The 12,148-nt window shown below is 43.9% G+C and overlaps 1 protein-coding gene across 5 annotated transcripts in view; it reads left to right on the top strand.

Moving 5' to 3' along the window:
* The window catches only part of PPARA (peroxisome proliferator activated receptor alpha), a 50,503-nt gene that overhangs the window by 11,921 nt on the left and 26,434 nt on the right, over positions 1-12,148 (top strand). Inside the window, exon 1 of one of the 5 annotated variants that reach the window (XM_077310070.1) lies at positions 2,645-2,800. The exons of 3 other annotated variants lie outside the window; for them this stretch is intronic. In XM_077310070.1, coding sequence (XP_077166185.1) covers positions 2,770-2,800 — 31 coding nt within the window. In that variant the 5' untranslated portion in view covers positions 2,645-2,769. Of the gene's footprint in view, positions 1-2,644; positions 2,801-12,148 lie in introns of those variants that run through there. One more of the 5 variants, XM_077310069.1, reaches the window with a different exon arrangement.

The following is a 12,148-nucleotide window of genomic DNA, read 5'->3' as shown; positions in this document are numbered from 1 at the left end:
ACTGCGGCTTTCCAGATGTCCATGGACTACAATTCCCATGAGTCCCTCCAAACACTATACCATGCTCTGCTCCAGAGGTGGTCAAACTGTGGCTTTCCAGATGTCCATGTCCAGTACAGGCAGGGGCTCATGGTAATTGTAGTCCATGGACATCTAGGGAGCCACAGTTTGACCACCCTTGCACTAAACCATGCTGGCTGTCAAGATGCTGGCTGTCTTAAAGGCGCAAGGCGGGTGGTGTCCACCAAGACAGCTGCAGAGCCTGTGATGCTTCCACTTCCTTTCCTGAGGAACTGAGTGGAATAGGAGATTGTCATAGGAAGGGGTAAAGATCCATCCTGTGACAGTTTGTCAGAGCCCACAGAATTTGCCACTTCTGTTTCTTGAAGTAATGGGGTCACAATCTGTGTGGGCAGCATGCAGAGCTAGGGAGTGAGGGGGGGTGCTCACTTGTCCCCAGGGCTCCCTCTGCTTTGCCTGCTGCCACCGTCCCCACTGACGAAGAGGCAGTCTGGAATGTTGTAGGGCTTGCAGTGCCAGAATTGGACCTGGGCAGCCCAGATTACAAACCATCCTCTGCCTAGGATTCCACTCAGTTCCACATTCTCAGCAGAACCTTCCTGAAGGCTGCCAACCTCCAGGTGGGACCTAGGGATCCCCTTGGAATTGCAACCTCATCTCAATGCTACAGAGATCCACACACCCCTGGAGCAAATGGATGTTGTGGAGGGTGGACTCTGTGGCATTGGGCCCCACTGAGGTCCTCCCCAGCTCCACTTCCAAATCTCCAGAAGTTTCCCAACCCTCCCTCCATCCCGGACCGGTGGCCACCCTCACCTTTCTTCATGGGGTTGGTGTTGTTAGGATAAGACAGAGGGAAGGAGAAAGGGGCAAAGTACCTAGAGTAGAAAATCAGGGTGTCAACAGCTAAATTACAATGTAGGCCTCTGGGGCAGTAAAGTTCTCATGCCCTGTTCAGCTCTTGCCTGGGCTTGTAAGCCCCTTTGGGTCACAGCTTATCCTTAACAAAGACAGTGAGAAGCATTATAAGTGTTACTTACTCTGTGATTTCCATTTCCCATGTGATTTTTGGCATGTGGAAATCACTGATGCTGGCTTCTCTAGAAGGGTGCCAGTATTTTGTCCACTGTACCCACCAAGAGTTCCAGAAAGTGGGTGGGGCCGTCGTAAGGCAGGGCTACTTGTTGGCTGTCCTCATTCAAGTGAAGGGGGTTTTCTGGAGGATCAGGAAGGCTGGAAGCGATCCAGGCTTGTGGTTCCATTTCCTCTTCAGGCTTTCCTTTTTATCCACCCTTCTTGTTCTCCTTTCCTCCTGGGCTTTCCTTTGTTACTTTTCATTCCCCCTTCTGGGATTCTTTCACAAAGTGAGGGGGGAAGAACAGTGTTTGAATCCACCTCCTCTGGAAAGCATTCGGGGGTTGGCCATGCCTCCCATGGAAGCCATTTTGAGGTGGCACTCACGGCCCCCTCTCAAAATTCTGAAGGTGTTTGCAAGCCCGAAAAGTTAAGGTACCCCAGCACTAATGGATAATTATCCTCTGGATGGAAATTACTGCTTGTATTTGTTCTTAACAATGACCATTTATGCACTGGATGTTTCATGCCGGGCTGCAGGCTGGAGTTTTAGTCATGCCAGGTTGCCCCACCTCTTCCTGCACCCACACGGGGGAGCATTTGGCCTGGTGCACCTCATCCACCCCCGATTTGTGCTCCTGCATGGGAGCTGGGGCAGTGAAGTTCCCAGTGCGTAAACGGTAAATGAGAGGCAAAACCAGAGCAGTGTTTCTGAACTACTTTGAGGGGAAAAAAGATCCAGATCTGGACTAAATCCATAAATGGTGTGAGTTTAAGGACACATTTCTGGATACACAGTCTGGGCCCTGAATACCTAACGGTCCACCTGTCTCTACGCGTCCCCTGGAGGGCACTTCACTCTGCAACAACAAATCGCTTGGTGATCCCTGCCCAAAAGAGGTCAAGCTGGCCTCAGCCGGGGCCTTTTTGGCCTTGGCCCCTGCCTAGTGGAATAAGTTCCCAGAAAACATCAGGGCCCTGATGGAACTAACACAGGCCTGTAGGGCCTGTATGACAGAGCTCTTCCGTCAGGCTTATGGTTGAGAACAGGTCAGACAAATAAACATATAAATAACAATGGGCTTGTCCCGCTCCAAGAATTATGGGGACATAACCATTTGTCTGCTGATGGATTTAACAATTTATTTAAGTTAACTATTTCATGCTTTTAATGATTTTAATTGTCTGTATTTTAACAATGTTGTAAATCACCCCGAGACATCAGGGCCAATAGGAGGAGTCTGGAAACTTTCTAATAAATAAATGGCAAGATGAGAATGGCGGAGAAAAGCTCTTGGAGCTTCTTCACTTCCTCCTTACAAGATATTTCTACAGAGTATCATGGAAAACCTGAGACTCCATGTACTTTGGGGGTTAATGCATGAGACCGCTCATACAGTTATGCTCAGATATATCAAAATGGGAAGAGGAGAAGCCCCCTGCCCATGAGTGACTTCATTACAAATTATGCATTTGAATCTTTGTTAGCGGGAATGTTTTGTCTTAAGGTCAAAAGTCCCAGGCTACAAGTGAATATTTAACCACTCTCCCAAGGACAGCAAGCGGTCTTTCTTTAATGGCACAGGAGATTAGAGGGGCAAAAACAGCAACTCCCGAGAGCTACAACGCTGGGCTTTCAGTGTGCCCTTACGCAGCGGCCGGCAGGTTTATCAGATGATAAGAAACGGAACGCAAACCCTGAAAAGTGAGTGCGAACGTTTGCGACTTTTCTTCGATGTAGACTGTGCCGTATGAAATGTTAACCCCGGGGATTATCATCCTGAGTGTGGCGAGAGAATGAATCTGCTTTTAGAAGCCGCATTTGAGTGTGTCGTGAATGTACTAGCAGATTCATTCTCACGATTACTGATGTCTGAATTGTAATGTTTGACAGTGGCATCAATGGCCTCGGAGAATGGGGGGGCTTCCCCTTGGTGGGGTTCTTCAAGCAGAGGCAGGAGAGCCGCCTATCAGGAATGCTAACCTTAGATGTATTGCCCTGAACAGGGGGTGGGACTAGATGGCCTCTTTCAGCTCCAGCACTCTTTGATCCTGCTGTTAACCAGAGTGATGTCATGTTACGCTTGAATACCATAAGCATGTTTGCAAGTGTGTAGTTGTTAAGATGTCAGGGTTTTATTTTATTCATAATTCGCTTGCCTGAAGCTCTCTTTTGAATGTAACACTGACAAAGCCATCGATGATAAAGGGGTCAAATTATTGTTAAAGGAATTGCTAATGGGAAGGAATTTTCGGTAAATGCTGCACTGGAGGTACAGTGAAAGAGGAGGCGGCTCTGAACCTGCAAGCTCTAGGTGGAAATCTTGTGAGGGCAAATAACCTTTGCCTCCTTTTTAATTTCCCCTTGCAAAGGCGGGACTGAATGCAAACTGTCATACATAGCATGGGTTGAGAAGAGACGGATTTTTGTTTTTAGAAAACGGAGAACAAGAGTTAGAAGTCTTTGATGGATAATGCTTGCATTGCGGTACATAGGAGTACACGCAGTTGGACTTTCCCCTTGGCTGCCGTTGGTCTCCTTCCTACACATGTGCTTGCGAGGTTCTTATTTTTGTAGAAGGCGCTGATGCGGCACTCTCACCTTCCCCCAGTGAGAGTGGACCTTTAGAAGCCGCTAATAAATGACCGGTAAGGGTTGAAGTTTAGAAAGGGGAATCCGCAGAAGATGCAGGATTTTTGGTGAGAATCAGTAAGGCAGTGGTGGCATTTCATATGAAGGTATGAAGAACGAGTGGCCAGCAACACAGAGCAGCCAATGAATGAAGCAGAGTCAAAACCTAACCTTTTCCTGCCACTTCTGCCACCCTGCATGTATGTGGCATGATTTTGAATTTATGGTAGAAGGGCTAAGCCGTCTCCTCGTGCTACTTTTCGTTTTTTGTAAAAAAAGAAGTTGGTACTTTATCACATGGATGTGTGGTAACTTGTCGTTAGCCTATAAAGAATGCTCTAATCTTGGCGGAGAGTAGGGCTGCCAGCTCTGGGCTGAGAACTAGCTGGAGATTTGGGAGGTGGAGTCTGGGAAGGGGGGAGTTTGGGGAGGGGGGACCTCAGCAGGGAATAATGCCATAGAGTCCACCCTCCAAAGCGCCATTTTCTTCAGGAGAGGATCTCTCTTGTCCCCGCCCTCCAGAGCAGCCATTTTCTCTAGGAGATGATCTTCCTTGTCTCCACCCTCCAGAGCAGCCATTTTCTCCAGGAGATGACCTCTCTTGTCTGGAGATCAATTGTAATGGCGGGAGCTCTCCAGGTGCTACATGGAGTTTGGAAACCCTAGATGGGCAGGAGCCTTCCCCCTCTTCACAGGTGTTTTGGGATAGAGAGTTTGCCCACAAAATTTGGACTTTGTGTTATGTGCCCACTGCAGGATTAATCTTTACCCATAGCTAGTATAGATTTGTAGTATGAAAGAACTATAATGCAATACTTCTATCCTGGGTATAGCAGAAGTTCTTAATTAGCTTCCTCACAGTCAAGGAATTTTAATGGTTTTAGAAATAACCAGTTTCAAGGCTGCAAAATTATGTTTTGTGATGATTACTGGTTGGCTGAATTGTTGTATTTTTACTCGTGATCCATTTTGGGTTTCAGTAAGAATTATGGGATATACGTTTGGTGAGCCAGTTTGGTGTAGCGGTTAGGAGTGCGGACTTCTAATCTGGCATGCCGGGTTCGATTCTGCGCTCCCCCACATGCAACCAGCTGGGTGACCTTGGGCTCGCCACAGCACAGATAAAGCTGTTCTGACCGAGCAGTGATATCAGGGCTCTCTCAGCCTCACCCACCCCACAGGGTGTCTGTTGTGGGGAGAGGAATGGGAAGGCGACTGTAAGCCGCTTTGAGCCTCCTTCGGGTAGGGAAAAGCGGCATATAAGAACCAACTCTTCTTCTTCTTCTTCTAAGTGAAAGCAAAATTGGCAGCATAAAAATTATTATTCTGCCTTTTTTGAAAATATTTCTTAAATTTTTTTCATGCTTATGTGATATGTACATTTCTGAAGGGGCATAGTACAAACTGGAACAGTAAACAATGTAACAGTTCAGCTTTTATGAAGCAGGCCTTAAGAATATTTTTTTTAAGTGCCCATAAATCTCCTTTGCCATTTGAAATGTTTAATATCCTTACATCTCTAGATTAGCACAATGAAGAATCGCTTGCAGGACAGAAGTAACAAACGACATTTCTATTTTATGGATTTTCATTTTAATGAAGGTTACTCGCTTTTCGTGTAAGCATGCAGTCGTATTTGCATTCTCTCCAAACATACGGCATTTCTTCACAATCCGTTGCAATTTCTGGCTAAGAATAGGCATGCTGCCACCGTTTACAAACTCTCTATTGTAGGAGAATATAATTCCAACTGCATTGTAAATCAATAAATCCCAGGCAAGGCTGTTAGCGTTGCTAGGCTGCTGTTAAGACATTTCATTGTCTAGGTATTTACATAGTTTTGAAATAACGTAGTAACAAATAATGACTGAATTGTCACTGTGCAGAATTAAGTGCCTTGCTATTCACTGCTGAGTTCCCCAGCTGTATTCTGTGCTATTTTGGCTCATGATGCTTATTTTGCCTTTGTCTGTATTATTCACATTTTCTTAATCCTGGTTTCTGTATGAATTGGATTGTGTCATTGTAGGCTGTGCCTCATGATCAGGGGTAGTCAAACTGCATCCCTCCAGATGTCCATGGACTACAGTTCCCAGCGAATGCTGGCAGGGGCTCATGGGAATTGTAGTCTATGGACATCTGGAGGGACGCAGTTTGACTACCCCTGCTCATGATGTATTACTAGGTTTACTTATTTGTCATCTTACTCGGTTAAGTCTCTCCCCCCTATCCTTAACATTTTTCTGTTGCTAAAGTAATGCTGTTTGGGGAACCTTGAAAAGCCTCTATTTGATCAATAGCTTGTGTTAGCTGGTACACGATCTTTCAGTTTCATCTTGATAGTGGAGACAATATGTACTGGTTGACTCTGCAGCTGTTTGTAATGCTGCACACGCTGCTGCACAGTGAGCAAAGTCTGAGTCCAGCGGCACCTTTAAGACCAACCAAGTTTTATTCAAGAGGGAAGCTTACGTGTGCAAGTACGCTTCTTCAGATACAGTGGAGCTTAAACCTTGAATAAAACATTGTTGGTCTTTAAGGGGCTACGGGACTCAAACTTGTCATAGACCCATTGTATACGGCACTGGTCAGACCACCACTGGAGTACTGTGTGCAGTTCTGGAGGCCTCACTTCAAGAAGGACGTAGATAAAATTGAAAGGGTACAGAGGAGAGCGACGAAGATGATCTGGGGCCAAGGGACCAAGCCCTATGAAGATAGGTTGAGGGACTTGGGAATGTTCAGCTTGGAGAAAAGGAGGTTGAGAAGGGACATGATAGCCCTCTTTAAGTATTTGAAAGGTTGTCACTTGGAGGAGGGCAGGATGCTGTTTCTGCTGGCAGCAGAGAAAAGGATGCACAGTAATAGGTTTAAACTACAAGTACAATGATACAAGCTAGATATCAGGAAAAAAATTTCACAGTCAGAGTAGTTCAGCAGTGGAATAGGCTGCCTAAGGAGGTGGTGAGCTTCCCCTCACTGGCAGTCTTCAAGCAAAGGTTGGATACACACTTTTCTTGGATGCTTTAGGATGGTTAGGGCTGATCCTGCATTGAGCAGGGGGTTGGACTAGATGGCCTGTATGGCCCCTTCCATCTGTGATTCTGTGAACTTTGTTACCAATGTGGCAACCCACCTGATACCTATCACACCCTGTCATTTGCACACAATGAGTTTTTCCAAAGCAGAGACTCCCCTGTTCCTGTTGCATGGCTACCATGCATCAGTTGTAAAAATTGCTGCAAACTTTTAAATGTGGGTCTGTTTCAGTTTAGAGAGAAGCCCATCCTTTTGGTAGAGGCTCAGATTGTCCAAAAATGTCCAGTTCTTAACAAATCTGAACCTCTCCTCCTGACACCATAGTCTCATCCACTCATTGAAATGATGGAATGATTAGTGTTTCTGTGAATTCTCCCTGATCATTATTATCCTACTCTGCAGCCTAAACTTAATTTCCCAGGCCTTACTTTCCCAGTGTCATCATTGTTAATGTGACTGATCTCTCCCCTTCACTACCTGTCTACATAAAATGTAAGATGTGCAACCTTACCTTGGCAAATCACCATGTGGTTGTCATGTCCATTAAAAAGAAAACACACCCCTCCATTGCAAATTATCAAATTTCTTCCAACAAGTATTGGCATCCTGATCAAACTACTATTTGTAGTTGATGTGCAACATTTAAATTTTAAAGGGACCTTTGAGGTTTAAATGCCCCCCCCCTTGTTGGAAACAATGGAGAATGGGTGCATCTACGGGGGGGGGCTAGAATTGCCCCCCCTGGTCCAATCTTTTTCAAACTTGGGATTTTTTTGATTTTTCTGCCACAAGGAGCTGCCCCTCAGAACCACAGATATCCCCAGATCAATTCTCCATTATAAGCTATGGGGACCATTGACTATAGTGGTTTCCATAGGCTATAATGGAACATTCCAGAATATTTACTGAAAGTGAATACCATACAAATATTAGATTCACAAATAACAGGAAATACTAATTTTTTTTTGGATTCATTATATCCAAACCCAAAAAAATACCATTGGGCTTTGCATACCCTTATCCAACCCAATCGATTTGATCACATTCTCAAAAAGTGCAAGTTGGAGAAGGGCTTATAGAGTTTCTTTCAGCAAAGATTACTGCCTCCTTTAAAGATTCTGGAAGAGCCCCTCTTTGTATCTTGATGTGATTTTACTAGGCAGAAGGGTCCGGATCCAGTTTGCAGACGATGATCTTTACAGCCCAGAGCACCCTTTAAACCTTGATCATGAAGATTAATCTGAAATTATTAATAAAAGACTGATTAATAGAAGGCTCAACACGTTTCGTGAAAGATCTACTTAAAAGGGCATCTGAGTCAGACCAGAGAAATGTTATCCCCAAAAGAACTGTGCAAAACCATCACACCTACTAGCCCAGTCACTTTCAACAAGGGCATCTGGTCCTGGTGATTAAGATTCTGAACTATCTTATACTATTGTGCCAGGCAAGATTAACGTGCCTTCAAATGAACTAGCGATACATCCTATCACCCTGTTCTCTTCATCTTTATCTTCTCCGTATGCAGATAAAAAAATCCTGCAGCACCTTTGTCTCAAGCAGATACATTATTTCAGGGGTAGTCAACCTGTGGTCCTCCAGAAGTTCATGGACTACAATTCCCATGAGCCCTTGCCAGCAAACAATTCCCGTATAGCTCATGGGAATTGTAGTCCAGGGACATCTGGACGACCACAGGTTGACTACCCCTGCATTATTTGACCATGACAAAGTCCTCCAAACAGAGAGAAACAGACCTATCCACTGGCAATATAATAAATATATTCATAAAAGAAAGAAAGAAAAGAAAGAAAATTTTTGTAGTTTTCCTTGTTTCTTTATTCTGTAGGACTTCTGTCAAAACAGAATCCAAGTAATCTCCGTTTTCAGTGCGATTCTTTCATCAGTGACAAGTCCTTATATATATTAATAGTATAATACTGGCCACAGGCTCACATAGGTATTTTATTTATTTATTTATTTATTTATTTATTTATTTATTTATTTATTTATTTATTTATTTATTTATTTATTTATTATATTTATATACTGCCCTCCCCAGAGGCTCAGGGCGGTTTACATAAGAACAAAGAACAATAAATAAAACGGTCTATAAAAACATGTGAATAACCTTACAATAATAATAACTAATAGTTGTAACCATATAACAATGTAACAGTATAAACAATATAAACAATGCAACAATGTAACAATACAAACAGGTCCAGAGCATATTGGTGGAATTCTGGGAGGGGGCAGGGGGAGCAGGGATACCATGACCCAGCGGGCTCATGGGAATTGTAGTCCATGGACATCTGGAGGGCCGCAGTTTGACTACCCCTGCCTGACCACACAAAGTTGCCTTGGGTTGAATATTGAAGTTCCTCAGAACAGTCGGTCTTCAACACCAAACCTAGATAACATCTGATAGCCAGAGCTTCAGTAGAAAAGTATACTCTGCTTTGATGTTAAATGGCTAAAGCTTTTATTCCTTGCAAGGCAGTTTATTTGGCTTGGGCTCTGTATACAATTAATGTTCCTTGTGCAAGGCTCTGTTAAGTAGTGAGTTTACCAGTGTTGTATTTAGTCTCTGACTGCCTGAATGATGTACATCAGTGTATTTGGTGGGTAGAAGTCCCACATAAACAATCTCTTAGATAAGGGAGGAACACATAAGAAATCTATCCTTTAACTTCCAAAGAAACATATTTTAGAATGTACCTTAAACATATGTATATAGATAGACATGTATGCTTGAATGTATCTCTTGGTCATGGGCAAGATATTATTCTGGAGCTATAAATAGCTGAGGCGTGATTTTATGCCTGGTTGGCCCATTTAGAAGTCTTCATTGCTAAGTGACTCCACTGCACACAAAGAAGAAGAGTTGGTTCTTATATGCCGCTATTCTCTACCTGAAGGAGTCTCAAAGCGGCTTACAATCCCCTTCCCATTCCTCTCTCCACAATAGACAACCTGAGAGGTAGGTGAGGCTGAGAGAGCCCTGAGATTGCTGCTCAGTCAGAACAGCTCTGTCATGGCTGTGATGAGGCCAAGGTCACCCAGTTGGCTGCATGTTGAGCACGGAATAAAACTCGACTTGCCAGATTAGAAGTCCACACTCCTAACATCATGCTGGCTCTCAACACCGAGCTGGCTCTCAAGAATCGAAAACATGTTAATGTTATTTAGCAGGAGATCTGTTTAAGTGCATATGCTTATTTTAAATGTGTATTAGAATTTAAAATTGTTTTGCTGTAGCCTGCTTTGGGGATTAAACCAGCTGGAAAGACAGATTATTGAAAAAAGTAATGAAAGTGAATCAGTACGATCAATCATATTGGCCAAGTCATTTGCTTCCATGCTCTTATTAGCTACATGCAGCAGTTAGCTGAGAGCTGTGCCTACTGGCTGGGAGAAATTTTGCCAGTACAAGTATAGAGTCAAGTGGGTATTGCTAAAAAGGGTTCTGGTCCAAGGAGGGTTATTAATATTAGCCTCTGTAACATTGACTACTTTGGGGATGGGCATAATTGTTATCTTTTTTCCAGATCTTAGGGATGCTTCCAAATGTACAATAGCCGTTTAAGAGCTAAAGCTCTTCACAGACTTGGAAAATGTATATGATACTTTATGAAGTCAGGAAGGAATAGAGGGTGTCACGTGTTCTTGTGAAGCTATAGTAAAGCAGACCATTGGTCGATTTATCAAGATGCCATTGTGAATAAAGCCCCGGGGCACAGGAATGCGAATGACATTTTTGCATATATTTGAAACAGAAGCTTGAATGCAGCATATAAGTACCTTCAGAACAGATATTGCTCTAGAAAGCTCAGAATTCAGTGAGACATCTTGGGGAAAGAAAATATTTGATGCGAAGGCATAGCTGTGTGCATGTTTCACTGCTGACTGAAAAAAGGATGAATGTAGTCTTTCATTGGTCTAATGCAGGGGTAGTCAAATTGCGGCCCTCCAGATGTCCGTGGACTACAATTCCCAGCGAATGCTGGCAGGGGCTCCTGCGAATTGTAGTCCACGGACATCTGGAGGGCCACAGTTTGACTACCCCTGGTCTAATGGCTTAGAATCATAGAATCATAGAGTTGGAAGGGGCCATACAGGCCATCTAGTCCAACCCCCTGCTCAACGCAGGATCAGCCCTAAGCATCCTAAAGCATCCAAGAAAAGTGTGTATCCAACCTTTGCTTGAAGACTGCCAGGCTTGTAACAGGTGCATTTGAACTGCAGCAGAGCATGAACACAGAAGGACAGAATGTTTTGATTCAGTCTCTTCATTTTATGGCAGCTTCCAGGGATCAGATATTAGCAATCTGGGCATTTATGCTGAGTGGCACATGATGTGCCTTCTAGGTGATCAGTTGATAGCCACATTAGTCTCACATGAAGGTGCTGGTCCATCTGTAGAAGTCCAATATCAAGTAGAAGATGTGCCATTTGTACGAGAGTAGTCGGATCAAGAGAGGAATACTTCAATGGCATCACAAGCACAAATATCAACAGATCATAGGAGGGGGCCTGCTTTTTATATAAAAATTGTATAAACAAATGGGGGCCACTAAAGGACTTTTGAAGAGCATCTTATTTCCCCCTGCCTCATTATTTTTCCTTTCCATTCCCTGAAGGCCCCCATACCTTCCCCTTTTTTCTTGCTTCCTTCCCTTCTTCCAACCCAACAATGAGCTTGTCTTTATCTGCCTTCCCAGCATTGGCTGTTCCTGCTTCCGTTCCTCTGGCATCCTCTCTCTGGGGGAACTGCAGCATGGTGCTGGCTACAAGGCCCCGTGGACAGCAGGGAATGCACAAGGAATTAGTGGAAGGAGTCTCACTCTTTCCCCTTTCCTTCTTCATGGAAGGAAAACTTCTGAATCTGCTTTCCTTGTTTCCTTCTCTCCTTCCGGCCTATCCATCGCCTTACATTTTATCTGCCCCTCATTTTCAGTTATACATTACTTATACCCCACTTGCTCCCATAACGGGAACCCAAAGTGACTTACATCATGCTGTTCTCATTCCCAACCATATTCTACCACTTCTGGGGGTTCTCAAAGCCCGAAGAATGTTTCAAGGGTTTCTCAATGGTAAAATAAAAATAAAAATGAGAAAGGCTGATCTAGAAGGTTTTAAGAACGTAATTCCTTATATACGCTTCTCTATATTAGCTTGTCTGCCCTATTCTATAGATTAGGAGTACGTATTTTAACTCTCAACTTACCTCAGGAATATTTCTAGAAGTGTGTTAACTGGGGCATACAAATGGCATAGAACAACGATCATGACAAATGCCTGATGTGATTAGAGGAAGGCCATAACACAACTGAGTATAAGGCTTGTAACCTTTTTATGCCCAAGCTGGAGCCAGGC

This window comes from Paroedura picta, chromosome 14 (assembly GCF_049243985.1).
Source record: "Paroedura picta isolate Pp20150507F chromosome 14, Ppicta_v3.0, whole genome shotgun sequence".
Classification (NCBI taxonomy): domain Eukaryota; kingdom Metazoa; phylum Chordata; class Lepidosauria; order Squamata; family Gekkonidae; genus Paroedura; species Paroedura picta.
This window is presented reverse-complemented; position numbering and strand designations above follow the sequence as displayed.